Below are 15,225 nucleotides of genomic sequence, written 5' to 3' on the forward strand. Positions count from 1 at the left end.
AGGAAAGCAATACTTAGTACAATGATGTTGGTCAGGGGTGCAAAGCTGCATCGTAAAGTCATTTGGCAGAATCCATTGTGTCGTTTCTCCTCTGTCCACAGCAGTAACACTAAGTAATCCTGTGTAATACATACCAACGAACCAAGTGGTCTGCCTAGTCGTGCCGATATTTCCAGACGTATCCGTGGCGGTAACATAAAGCGTATGGAAACCCTCTCGTAGACTATCGCCTCGCCATGACTGACCACAAAAGACAAGACTTGTCCCACTAGGTGATGATAAGGTACAGGTGCTATTTGCTGGTTCATTAACGCTCCATTCAATGGTAACGTTTTCATTTGATCTAAATGGTACATTGTTGAAAACAAGCACCGGCGGTGTCACATCTCCTGCGAATGACAAGTTTAAATGCTTATTTGGATGTAATGTTCCTGTCTTAACAATTCATTCATGTCCAAGGAGCAACTCCTTGCAAATACCTAACACGTAAAACATAAAACAACTGAGCACAGTCTGGGAAAAATTGTGAAGGAGCAAAGATATCTTAAGGATAACTTCCATACCAGAGCCATCATAACTTAAAGCCATGAGTTCACTAAGTGATTTATCTACCACTTAGTTATTAAATGAAAAATGAGAGGGAGGGGAGGGGGAGGAGAGGGAGGATTGTGGGTGGAGGGAAGCCTGAGGTTCCTTCTGTGAAAGTACAAGAAGCACTTACTTATCGTGAACGTCCAGAGGGTAACGTCTGTGATTTGTGGTGATTCAACGCCACAGAATGATGTAGATTTTGCAACTCCGGGATCCATTAGAATATAGTAGGTAAGTTTCTCTACAAGGACTCTCCGTGGGATGAAAAATGCAACATTACTGTCATCGAGAAATTCAACTTGTTGAGAGAATTCAGCATCCAGTTGGTAGACGAGCGAATCAGTTTCGTCATAAACTGAAATATAGGTCGGTCTTGTGGGTCGAACAATCTATAGTGCATGTAGGCAAAACGCACATGATTACCATAGTGAAGTGTTGGGGATCAAACTTAAGTATAGTGAATTTCAGTGCTTTCATTGCTTTCGGGAAATGATGGTTTGACTATCGATAAGCTTAGAGTGTTTCAAAGTTATGCAAATTAGGTTATGAATATTTTATATATCAGGACAATGAGGTTTCATTTATTTAGCCTGATGTGTTCATTATGTAGTAGAAGACGAGTGAAGCCATCAAGTCTTACCTGTTGGTCAAAAGTAAATGCCAATGAAATGTCATTTGGAATGAGTAAAGCTCCATTCGGTGGTTCCAAAGATGTAAAGTTTATTTCTGGCGGATTAGCTGGAAGAGATATAACAAAGAAATATATGTTTATGCTATACATTCATGATACAAGAACCTGTTGAATATTTGAAGTTTCATATAAAATGTGTCAATACGACGCATAGGAAATACATATGAAAACAGTCTCAACCTGAATGGCTTGTGAATGAAGTTTAGTTTGCTCCTATTCAGTCTTTTTTCGTTACATGTGAAAGCGACTGTGATATCAAAACAACTTACTCCCAGTGACCAAGGTGATACAGGATTGTATTCCCACGGATCTGAAATTACAAAGATATTGAAGATGTAAAAGTCATGCACGTTGTCTGAACGTTTTAGGGTACCTCGTCGTCTTCGGTTTGTAAAGAGAAATATTATGCTATACCGCAGTACAAACTAACATAAGTAAAACAAATCAAAGAAAAATCAAACCCAGCTGGTAGATGCAATAGCAGAGCCTAACGAAATCACACGAAGTAGAAGTATTTTTTATTTCTATTTGAGTTCGTTGGGGGGGGGGGGGGGGCTTAGCAGGGGTCTATATCTGTTAGTTCTATAGCTCTAATTGCCTCAGTCGTCACCTGATTCACAAGCGTGTATAAATCACAGTATTCCATAATATGATAACGTAAACAATAGTAATGAGAAACGACATAACACATCCGTACAATGAAATAACTTATTAACCGATGTAATTGACGCTGTTAAATGGACAACAACAGACACATTTTAACACATGTCACGTATATACTACATATAGGCTGCTTACAGACAATCATTTAACAGTAGTTATAATCACTTACCAGAAAGTCACGTGACTTGGTGATTTCTTGCCAATATGAGAAGAAACTTTAGATACAAGATTCTAACGAGCTGAATTGCTGGGCATAAATGGCAAGTCTTGCAGAATTGAGTAATACTTACCTATGCAAACAGGGTCGAAGGTCAAACAAACTTCACTTCTGCATAATAAGCCTTATTATGACTGTAACCAACAATTGACATTCAACGACCTTCGACCTCCATGGAAAACACAAGAGCCCAAGGGCACTATGGTTCCTTGCTTATAAAGACTAAGCTCTATCCTAAAATTGTTATTTCCGGGTTTAATGTACACAAACAATACGACTGCTATAAATATCACAAATCAATGATTGGCCATTTTGTTAATCTGTTGACTTTTGTTAGATTTGTTTATAGACTGTACTTAATAACTTTGGTTGCACATTTACCCATGGACAAGTTTGGTTACTCATGGACCCATAGTTTGGTTACCCATGGACAATTACAATATGGCCACCAAAATTCAAATATTCAACTTAAAAATAACTAATACAGGTCACTGGAGGCGCTATTCCAAGGTTATGTGAGGTCAACAGAGGTCCACCTCTCAAAACCAAACAAAACCTTGACCTCTGCTAACGTTGCACATGAAGATCGCACAGGGGCCAACCATGGACAATTTTGATCAGTTTTTAGGAGATTGAGTTTTTGACCCATAATTGACCTTTGTTGACCTTGGATCACATAACCGTTATGTTCGGAAACAATCGCTTACCCTATTCACAACTAATCCCAAAATGTCAATCATGTCGGACCCCTTGAGTGGCAGTTTCACCAGTTATTGCCAAAAAAAACCACACATTTTGAGCCATAATTGACCCTTTGGTGACCTTGGATAACATAACGGTTATTTTTGGAAAACTTCATTCACAACTTGTCCCACTATATCAGCCATGTCAGACTTCGTCACTGGAAGTGGTTGCAAATATTAGCATGTGGGCATTTTTTGCCCATAAGCGACCTTGAATCACCTTAGATGGCATGACGGTTTTTATGAAAAATGTTCCCCTTGATGATGTGCACTCGATCCTAAACTTGTTATACACTCAACCCATGGACAATCATGATCGGAAGACCATTTGCGATCTGAATATGGCCACAAAAATTCAAAGAAACTAATACAGGTCACCAAATGTCAACCTTAGGTCAAAGGTTACAAAGATGCGGGTCGACTAATGGATTACAATAGCGTAACTCCCAACCTTGAAGGACATTTCATTCTCAAGTTTTCTCAAAAATACTAGTTTTTGACCTCTAATTGACCTTGTTGACCATGGATCACACGACTGTTTCATTTGAAAACGATCCTCTACCCTATTTACAACTAGTTCCAAAATAACAAAACATCTCGGACCCTTTCAATCATGGGAGTTATTGCTTTGTTTATTATTTTGGTTTTTGGCCCCTAACAGACCTTTGGTGACCTTTATAGGCACCGAAAACAATAAGACACACCTTCTTACTATGGCGCATGTAAATACCAAGTTTGAGTGAAGTTCAACATTTCCTAGCTGAGTTACAGTGTACCCAAGCAAGTGTTACAGACACACACACGCACGCCAAGTTGACTACATGTTCCTTTTGCTAAAGCAAGGAACCAAAAGGGATCATTTGCTCACCAAGGGCTACCAACATACAAAGTTTAAAGTTCAAGAAACTTCAGTTCTTGCGATATCATGCATACAAGTTTTTCAGACTTTGACCTCTGGTGACCTCAAATGACTTTGAACTCCATGAAAAACACTAGGGATCATCTGCTTACCAAGGGCTACCTACAAACCAAGTTTAAAGTTCAAGCAACTTCCACTTCTTGAGATATCGTGCTGACAAGGGTTTCAGACAAACTTTGGCCTCTGGTGACCTCAAATGACCTTTGACCTCTATGACAAACACTTGGGATCATCTAATTACTAAGAGCTACCAACATACTAAGTTTAAAGTTCATTCAACTTTTACTTCTTGAGATACCATGTTTACATAGTTTTCAGCATTTGACCTCTGGTGACCCCACATTACCTTGGACCTCAATGAAAACAATAAGGATCATCTAATTACTAACAGCTACCAACATACTAAGTTTAAAGTTCAATTAAATTTTACTTCTTGAGATATCATGTTTACATGGTTTTCAGCTTTTGACCTATGGTGACCTCAAATGACATTGACTCCCATTCAAAACCATAAGGTTTACCTGCTTACAAGGGCTTTCAACACACTAAGTTTAAAGGTCATTCAACTTTTACTTCTTGAGATACCATGTTTACATAGTTTTCAGCCTTTGACCTCTGGTGACCCCAAATTACCTTTGACCTCCATGAAAAACAATATGGATCATTTGCTATCCTAGGTCAATCCCCAGTTAAAGTTTAAAGTTCAAGCATTTTGTAATTCTTGAGATACCGTGTTTACATTGTTTTCCGCCCATGACCTCTGGTGATCTCTCAAATGACCCTTGACCTCCATGAAAAAATAGAGAACATCTACTTACTAAGGGCTACCCACATAATAAGTTTGAAATTCAGAAACTGCTACTCCTAGAGATATTGTGCTTACCAAGTTTTTCAGACTTTCACCTCTGTTAACCTCAAATGACCTTTGAACTCTATACAAAACAACAGGGATCATCTACTTACTAAGGGCTACTTACACACCAAGTTTGAAGTTCATTCAACTTAAACTTCTTGAGATATCGTGTTTACGAGCCAAGCGTCACATACACACACACGCATACACACTCGCGCCATCACCGTCGCATAGATTCCTTCGGCCTTCGGCAAGGAATCAAAAAAGTACTTTCTACCTAAGGTGTGATACTGTGTGACTATGGGGTCACGGCACACCCAACATACTTCCTTTCTATACCTAATTCTACGCGTAATGGAAAATTGAGTCCGTCACATGTAGCTTGCTTTCCAGTTATTAATGATTTTCCCAGAAAAATTAACATGAAGTACCTAGTATAACAAGATATAGATTGCCTTCACTACAGGGGTTTTGTTTGAGCAACGAATGCCTATATCAACCGTAATGGTGTGGATGTCTATGTCATCTACTTGAAATGCGCGAACGGAAATTACCTTTCAGGGTATCTCACGGCCTAAAACCTATAGTATATATATGCAGAGTACAACCAATAGAGATAAAATATACTTACCCAACGTTATCACGTGGAGTGAAACATAGTATTTCCTCTACACCAATGGTTTGAGGTGTCCATGTTACATTCACATGATAGTCAGTCGGTAGGCCACCAGGATAAGGCAAGACACCTGATTTTAGCACTCCTGGTGGTGATACTGTGTCAATATCTGCAATACTGTCATAACGAGAAATATATCATACCTTTGTAAAATGGTTTTTATACACCTCACTGCAAATGAAATTAATAAAAATATATATATTATCATTAAATTTACTCTTTTCAGCAGCAAATCAGCTTAATGTGTTTTTCCGATCAGTTTGGGTGTTTGTAGGCGATATATTTTCGTGTTTGTATTGTGTTGTGCGTGTATTTGTTTCTCCCTTTTGTTCAGGGAGTGATCTACTCCTGCATGCATGTCTTCCTGTCACATGACTGCTTCATGTTCTTTATACCACTTCGTTTCTGTGTGATACGATGAATCAATTGAACTGAGTATACCTGACGTCTTCAGAACCAGTTCTTGCAACAATCGGCTCATGGTAAGTACTGTTTGCAGGTACGCCTACACACGATCCCGAACTTCTTGTCGGAGGAATAAAAACAGGCTGAGAGACACACGATTCATCGCTAGAAAACAAATCAACCAGGAACTGCAAAGGTATCTCACTGAGAACCTCTGTTGAAGATTGGGTGGCAAAATCCTTAATTTCAAGAGCAACTCCGTACAATCCAAGAGAGGTGGATGTATCGACATCCCAGACGAGTTCACAAGTTGTCTGTAACATGATTGCAGGACTGTGTAAAGAGTTGTGTTCAAGAATTACAAGGAAAACGCACGTTAGGGTATCAGTATAGGACGTTACTATATATCAGCGTGTGAGGACGAAATGGGGGGAGGGGAAGATGCCGCAAATATCAAAGTTATTTTGAATTTCTATATATTGAGTGCGACATTAAAATTATTTTAGACACAGACCAGCTGCCCCTTTATTCATGCATATATAGATGAAAGGGGAAAAACAAGGGTAGGTTTATTACCTCAATCACTTCGAACCCACCTCGTTAGTTCAAACACTATTTGTTTCGTGCTAATGAGCAATTACTGTTTCAACAGTTAAGGCCAGTTTAAACTAATTCATCCATTAATTTGGGCACAACGTTAGAGATAAGATTCACAAAGACTTAAGCAATTTATCACCTAGCAAGGTGCTATAAACGCATCTCTCGGCCAAAGGGAAGCCACGTCATGGTGTAATGACATTTAATTAGAAATTAAATAACATATACTGCGTAGGGAAGGTCGTGGCCGATTGTTTCAAGATGATAATTCTGTGCACACTGCAGGTGTCGAATCGCATTTCATGTTTTAAAAGGTTAGTTAAAACTAAAGTCATCGTGTGCACTGCTTATTTAATTCCAACTGTACCCTTTTTTGCTTGTTTTGGGGGATTTTTTGGGGGTTTAGGGTGTTCCTTTTTTTTTGTAACTGGGGAACTGCCTGTAACAATACATTTGATTCTGCGTTTCCAAGTATATAATCTGGGTGTTTACTTTGTTATTACCCTTGAATAAAATACTATTCTGAACTGAAACCATGCACTTCCTTTGCACCGTTGGAAGACAATAAAAGCGTCGGGTGTCACGGTCTACCAACGAAATCAATTACGGTAACGTAAAGTAAATGACACGCTGTATAGTTGTGAAAAGGCTTCATAACCCTTAAAAAGATACTACTTAACCTTGAATTTCGTGGTTGACAAAGACATGCAGTTACTTTTAACAACAATGATGCCTCAGTGCTCTCTATAAACCTTATTGAACCCGTCTGTTTGCTTTAATTGGTTTGAAAAAAATTGTTTACCATTCGAAACTAAAATCTCACAACAGCACAATCTTAAGCGCTATTTGTTCGTCATGCCATATAATGAAGAAAACTCCCCCCCCCCCAACCAAAAAAAAACAAGTGTTGTATGATGAGTCCAGTACTAGGTGATAATTTCTGTAGGTGACGATATGTCATAAGGTAGAATGAAATCATAAGACTTTTTCTATTCGTTTGGTGACAACATCTTGCTTGCCGTAGATGGTGATCATACACTAAAAGTTTCTCTACACATGCATACATATATTAATGCATACATAACACTGTTGACTGGCAGTGACTTCAATGTTGTAACTTTAACCTGAATGGTTAGCGACCATACATACATGAAGGCATTTGCGCAACGCCACTCAGCCTAGGCCTATATATAGTCTAGAGCAGAATTTGACATATCCACCAAAACTTGTGTAACACGCACTGCATTATAAATGAAGACCGACAGAGTGGAGAAGGAGGAGGCTCTTTTGTATACCCATGGAGCTATAAACAGCTCCATGGTATACCCAAGTACCGAAACCTCGTGTTTCATTAGCCGCCGCCCATCGTGGGCGGCTATATTGTGCTTATACAAATGGCTTCTTTGTGAACAACACGGCACATCGCTGCTCACAAGACAAAAGATATTACATACTTCATTCAAGACCGCTCCTGGTAAACGGTTGCAGATACCCCCGCATCTTCTTGTGGCCCAGAAGCACCTTACGTCATCTCCATCCGGATCATTAACTGACGCAGATAAAAAGAAAATATATTGTGAAAGGTTACCCAAATATTCTTCTCTTAATAAAGTGCCGGAGAAGCTTGTGTCTTAAAAGCTTGGTTTTTTCTTAGGTTGTACGATTATGCAAACGGTGGGAAAAAAAAGGAAAATAGGAAGATAATATAGCTTTTTGACACGTTTGTCGGATTTTTTTTAATTAGAAGTTGAGAAATATTGAATGAGCACAGTGTACATGGGGCGTAGAAGGGATAGCGACAGCAATAAGTTGATTTTACAGGGTGAGCGCAACTTATGGGAATCAATATGCTTTCGGGAAGTCATTCTAACAAGTGTTTCCACACAACACCTCATCTCTTTCAAAATGTGCACGAAATGATACGAATAATATGTCACAGCTACATTTGTAAAGAAAATCTCGGGGTGTGTAAGGTAAACACCCAAGTTTAAGAATATATTACTCCAGTTTCACAGAAACCCGTAGAGCGTTGTAACTTGTTCTTTTATTGACATAGGCCTATGCAAACGTGATATAGCTCCTGGACAGTTATAAAAATGCAAAAACAGTGCAATTTAAACTGCTCGATGTATCTAACTTATTTCCATATTACAAAAGCTTGAGTATAGTCCTTTTGTGAGAGAACTCACGTTATCATAAATAGAAAGGCTGATTCTCGAAAATACCAACGTGTCCTTTAAACGTTAAGGCTGTGAGTATTCCCCCCCCCCCCTTCCCTCCACCCGGCCACTCTTTCTTGGGATGGAGACATTCAACATACAAAAAGTTAGTCCCAATTATGGTAAATTTATGTTAAGATTCATTATATGTATAATGCTTAAAATGGAATATGCATTTTGAGTTGGACTACATAGTCTATAGCTTGATCACATTGTCCTCCTAAATCCAATCAATTTATTAGTTATACCCTCAATCAAGCTAATTTGCTTGTCACTGGTTTACGAATTAGTAACTGGTTTGATACATCCCACTAATTTTAATGCATTCTTTCATTGAAAAACAAGTATGCCAATTTTAACATCTTTCGTGTGGTTGTGGTGAAAAGATTACATCTTCAGATACATGCAGGTCTTGTCTTAGAAGTTAAATAACGTACGGTACGTGGTAACGGCAGGTTTGTAGTAAATCCAACACAAAAGGACACTATTATAGTGGTTTCGCGAATATTTTATAAGTAACCGCAGACGGAAATGCGAACCGACTATAACTGAGCCATGCAATGAAGTCAAGTTTACGTGTCTTTACAAACATAAAGTTGTTAGTAGCTGGTGTTTTGGGTAATGTAAGTATTTCGAAATAATTTGCACATAACCCAACGCATCGATTATACGTATTAAAGATATAAACTTTATGCTGGATATTAAAATGTCCTAGGAGGGTCATATCTGATTTCCTAGTCGAAATGTACAAAGATTAGGCAGATTAATGGTCATCTTCAAATATCAAAATTAAATTAAAATAAAACAACAACCATTATCCAACAGCTTATCCACTTGTGTGAGCCTGTGTACGAGAATTAACCTATCAGTATTCTGTGCTTGTATTTTGTCCCTTGTAGTTTATGATACTTGTCATTCAGCATCTGAAGAAGATCCTGGTAGGATCGAATCATCAGGCCAACTCACTTTTACAAATCTTCAAATATCATATGATAATGATATGCGGATGTGAATAAAATACTCGGCTGTAGAATACCTCACATGCAGTAATCGAAGAATTAAAGTTGCTTTAATTTCTAAACATCTGTTAAACCAGGGAGGATTTAAAAATGAAACATGCATGCATGCAAACCTAGCTTTCTTATTCTTTATAGGTTAAACAACAAAGCGTTTCCGAGCCTACCAGTGTTTACTTACTGGTCAAATGTAACTAGAACATTTTAATCGGTGGCTTAAAACACCTCAAAATAATTCGCATTCCGGCGCTATAAGATAAATACCATCGATGCAAATATTTCGTGAACATAGATTAAAATATTAAAGTGTTATGCAAAGTATGTTTAACGGTCCAATAATTTCTTTGACGCTCTACCAATATTAGCTTGCGAATTTAAGAAACGCGGTTTTACCTGGTATTGTGATGGAGTTATTGCATTCACGTTGAAATCGCACAATAGGCATTGTGGTTGTAGTCGGTGATGAGTTGATACGTCCGGTGTCGTTTCGAATCGTTAAATCGATTATGGCACCTAGATTCCAACCTGACCCACCATTTCGTAAGGAAATCCAACAGCAGCCTGAAAACCTAATGAAATCGTTCACTTACTAATGTACTCTGTAGTCAGTAATTCTGTCAGCGGTTGGGATACGCTGTTAATGGCTGGGTGCAGGGGCCCACCAAGAGGACAAAACGCTGGTGTGTGTTTAGTAAGGGGCCAACTCAACAAAGTTGATCAGCGTTTTCAGCTATTCATGTTTTATTACAGAAAACGTATGCATCACGCTGTACGATTGATGTTAACTCGCGAGCGATTTATAAACAGAACATGACACAGAAGCAAGGAAGAATAACATAAATAGTGCAGTAACCGTACAAAGAATAGCTATATTTGAAGCAGCAAAGTCTCAAGTTCTCCTGCAAATTGTCAAAATTGTGTAAGATAAGGAACCTTATTATCAAATCACAACATAATTGGTTTTGCCAATTAGTTTTCGCAAGTCACTGATTTTGTTTTGTTTTGCCGACCTCGGTTAACCTTAGACAGTTAGACCTGTTCATCTTAATCTGTAAAACGTAAGTAAGATCCGTTATATTACAACCTGTAGAACTATGAAACTGATACTTTTTAAACTAAGACTAAAACTAGGACATGGAAAAAAAGCAAAAAGAAATTTAAAGAAGAGTAACATAAATAGTGCAGTAACAGTATAAAGTATAGCTATATATGAAGCAGCCGTTATAACTCTATTTCATCTTTACATTACGTTTCCATTGAAAACCACTGTTAGAAACTGTTAGCATATCACATCTGTTTTATACAAAAATAAATTTGATGAAATAACGTAACGATGTTATGCTACTATATACAACGAGATTTGTTGGCTATATAATTATACTGAAAACTTATTTAATATACGCTTCAATTATTTCATCTAGTTATGTTAAATGTAATACTTACCATACTTCGAATGTTGTTGTCGAGGGCTGGTACTGAAATGAATTAATTCCAGTAGACCAGTCTTCTGTGCTACTGAAATCAGTACAGATATAAGTCAATCTCTGAGAAAGACCAAAACATGTACATGACAAGCCTCCTTCCCCAGATATTACTTCACGGTTGGCAATGCTTTCGTCAGTGCAAAAATGTCCACCAGCACTCCGTCTCCACGCCATACGGTATGAGACTTCGATCTATTCAGACAAGAAATGTAAGCATTTTGTATAAAATGTGACTACTTTAAGAAACTCACTTAACTCAGAAGAATATCTTGAACGGAAGCCCGTCTTCGAAATAAAGCTCTCCGTGTATATGATTCACACAAGTGCAACCATTATATATTGCTACTATCTGCAGCACCGCAAGTTAAACTAGATTTATATCAGAAAATGCTTTTCCTGAAAGAGGAGTCACATAAAGTGAGGAATTCGTAATTGATACTTTATAAGTGCGGAATACATATAATTTTATTTTAACTTAATTAAAAATTTTCGTCTAGATTTATATAACATTTTCTGAAAATGTTGAAATGATTAGGACTAATACAATAAGTTCAACTGTTTGCACCAAAATGGTAAGATATTTTCGCTTTTGTAATTAATCAATTAACGACAAAATGATTATCTCACACAATTAAGTGATTGTCTCCTGCAAACTGCAAATTATTAAAATTTCGAAGTTTTTTTTTTAGGTTACAGTGCAAGATAAGGAACCGTATAATCAAATCACGGAGATTGTGAATTGAAGGAAATAGGTTTGGCAAATAGTTTTCGGAAGTCACTGTTTTTTTTTTTGGCGACCTCGGTTAACCTTAGACAGTTAGACCTGTTAATCTAAATGTGCAAAACTTAAGTGAGATCCGTTATATTATAGCCTGTAGAACTATGACCTTTTGCAACTGATACTTTTTAAACTACTGTAAGACTATTAAAACTAGGACATGGAAAACTATAACTTTGAAACCTGTGGAACAATGGCTTATAAAACTAGTACTTGTCGAGCTAAGACCCTTAACTAAGACTGTTAAAACTAGGACCTGTTAAGCTAGGAATTTCAAAATTTCTGAAAACATGGCTTACAAAACTAATACTTGTGAAGCTAAAAAACCTGGAAAACTCATGCTTCCAAAACTAGGACCTGTAAAGCTAGGAACATTAAAACATGTGAGACCATGGCTTATAAAACAAATATACTTGTTAAGCTAAGACCCGTAAACTCAGACTTTTAAAACTAGTGCCTGTGCAGCTAGGAAATTTAAAACCTGTGAACCCATGGCTTATAAAACAAATATACTTGTTAAGCTAAGACTCGTAAAACTATGACCTGCTAAGCTAGGACATTTAAAGACAAATATCTTAAATTTGTTCAAATAAAAGTACTATCTTTAAGCCGTAAAGGGTGAATGTAACTATGATTGAGATTTGAGATTTTCCCGCCATTCAACAATATGGACCCTATGTGACTTAAATATGGCCTAATTTTTAAGAATAAGAGAAACAGTCACGATTCACTTACCAGTGGTAGAACATTGGTCTGATTGTTGTCTGATTGTATCAATGGCCGCCATGATATAATTCCACCTCTGAAATGAGAAGCTCCTGCCTCATTCGCGAAAAGAGATATCCACAAAACGAAGACACATGTAACCCCACTGGACACCATTTTGTCTGACGAGTGTACGCATGTTGAAGATATACGGATATATATATGTCTTCTTAAATTTACAAATATTTGTACGGTCCTGTGAAATCAGTCGTGCGTGGATGAATACTTTTTAGTCGTAAAGTAGTTCGGGCCATGCGTGATTGAAAGAACTTGCTCAACTCAACTTAATTATAAACATTACGGCTATAACTCACACCACAAGGAAGCCGAAAAGAAGGAACTTTATGTCAAAAGGCATATATATATAAATATTAACAGTTGGAAGTAGGTCTGATCAGTGGCATTATACGAGAGGCGCATCAATTTTTCTTCATAAGAAGTTAAGCGTTGACTATATAGGCAAACTTAAGTTTTATCAAATATGTTGAAACCGAATCCATCGAACACAACAATAATCATTACAATAGCACGAACGGGTGGTAATTCTCCCAAATTTTTAGGTTTTATTAAATTATTATATTTTTTTACCCAAAATCAGAACCATTATGAAGACTCAATCGACTGGGAAAAGAATGCAGGAACAATTGTTTCGAAGTAGCCGTTGGCATACTTTAAATTAATGGAAAATCAATCAGCTTATTGAATTAAAGGTGTAAACAATGGGCACGTTAAATTTCGCAACAGCTAATTAACTAATAAGTGGCGTGCCCAAAAGGAGTGAGGGAGAGAGTGGGGCATGCCCCACCTCAAACGTCAGTGGGGGGGGGGATAGTTCAGTAGGGCTCTCCTTTCTTGGCATACAATAGAGAAAGATAATAGACCGTTATACTACAACGGGTGTACACCCCCCCCCCCCCAACACTCCTCCGACCCCTTCCCTTTTGTCAATCTCACACAATATTTATTAGCACAACCTTGCGTTTAGAACTACTTATATAGAAATACTCTTTGGTCTAAATCTGCCTCTGAACGAACCATTTGATGTCTATTTTTATCTGGGGAAGGTCTCTCCCCCCCCCCCCCACAAGTATGCAATGACCCTAGGCCAGCACCTACACCTTCATAGGATCCTGCAGAATTAACCTAGTATGGTTCTTCCATAAAGGTTAAGTCACCTACTTCAAATCAGTTGGGGGAGAACTTTGAACCCACCTCCTCTCTATCTCCTTTTTCAAAATGAAATAAAACTGTTAACAAACTGCTTATCCACTAGAGAGCCTGTGTAGAAGAATGTGTAAAAGTAAGTTGGCCTGACGTTTCGATCCTATAGCAGGATCTTCTTCAACGGCTAAAAAAAGGTTCGAAACGTCAGGCCAGTTTACTTTTACCATGGAGGTAAAAACAGAGTTTCACCTCCATGATTTACACATATATCCTGTTTAGCAATCATGTGAATGCCACTGTAAATGGCTGTTTTCCGTTATTACTATTTATTTATTTATTGCAGAAATAAGTGTTAAAATGAACTCTTTGCATTTGCGGTTGTTCTGAAAGGACAGGCGGGTTGGAGACAAATGGCATATTTCTTTTTAAACTTGTGATCAAGTTGCATGTAACGCAGCAACGCTAGACAACGTGATGTTTGTCACGTCATAACATTCTCGTAACTTGTCAACTAGACCAATATCATACCAATATATTTTGACGTGTTTTCAACACTTTAACAAATTTCGTCAAGATATGACGTTAGCGTTATTTCTAAATTCAATAAAAATCATATTTTTTGAAACTTTTTTCAAGTTATGTACAACGCAGCAATGTGACAGATTTCATAAGGATGTAACTCGTCAACTCGACAAAACTATGCAAATTTGTCGTTTTGAACAAACACGAAAGAAGTCTGCCACTTAATTACTTACATGTCTACTCGATCGGAACCACCGTATGCATTTGAATGTTGTCGTTCGGACATTTTACACATAAATATATTGGCATATACGAGAGGCGCATCCAATACTTCTTCATAAGATTATACAGCGTTGACTATAGGCAAACTTTAAGTTTTATCAAATATGTTGAAACAGAATCCACCGAATACAAAAACAACCGTTACAATAGAACGAACGGGTGGTAATTCCCCCAAACTTTTTAGGTTTTATTAATTTATTATATTTTTTACCCAATATCAGAACCATTATGAAGACTCAATCGACTGGGAAAGGAATGCAGGAACAATTGTTTCGAAGTAGCCGTTGGCATACTTGAAATTATTGGAAATTCACTCAGCTTATTGAATTAAAGGTGTAAACAATGGCACGTTAAATTTCGCAACAACTAATTGACTGATCAGTGACTTGCCCAAAGGGAGTGAGGGAGAGAGTGGGGCATGCCCCACTCCAATCGTCAGTCGGGGGGGGGGGTAGTTCAGTAGGGGCTCTCCTTTTTTGGCATACAATAGAGAAAGATAATAGACCGTTATACTACAACGGGTGTACACCCCCTCCCCCCCGACCCCTTCCCTTTTGTCAACCTCACACAATATTTATTAGTACAACCTTGCGTTTAGAACTACTTATATAGAAATACTCTTTGGTCTAGATCTGCCTCT

At 37.7% G+C, this 15,225-nt stretch overlaps 1 protein-coding gene across 1 annotated transcript in view; it reads right to left on the reverse strand.

The window, feature by feature from the left end:
• Positions 1-12,940, reverse strand: part of LOC139958642 (uncharacterized) — a 36,198-nt gene extending 23,258 nt beyond the window's left edge. Inside the window, exons 1-10 of the mRNA XM_071955869.1 lie at positions 12,588-12,940; positions 11,034-11,266; positions 9,984-10,159; positions 7,810-7,904; positions 5,795-6,072; positions 5,309-5,470; positions 1,552-1,592; positions 1,232-1,329; positions 722-980; positions 135-389 (exon numbers count right to left, since the gene is read on the reverse strand). Coding sequence (XP_071811970.1) covers positions 135-389; positions 722-980; positions 1,232-1,329; positions 1,552-1,592; positions 5,309-5,470; positions 5,795-6,072; positions 7,810-7,904; positions 9,984-10,159; positions 11,034-11,266; positions 12,588-12,734 — 1,744 coding nt within the window. The 5' untranslated portion in view covers positions 12,735-12,940. The remainder of the gene's footprint in view (positions 1-134; positions 390-721; positions 981-1,231; positions 1,330-1,551; positions 1,593-5,308; positions 5,471-5,794; positions 6,073-7,809; positions 7,905-9,983; positions 10,160-11,033; positions 11,267-12,587) is intronic.
• Positions 12,941-15,225: the final 2,285 nt, after the last annotated feature.

This window comes from Apostichopus japonicus, chromosome 18 (assembly GCF_037975245.1).
Source record: "Apostichopus japonicus isolate 1M-3 chromosome 18, ASM3797524v1, whole genome shotgun sequence".
NCBI classification, from domain to species: domain Eukaryota; kingdom Metazoa; phylum Echinodermata; class Holothuroidea; order Aspidochirotida; family Stichopodidae; genus Apostichopus; species Apostichopus japonicus.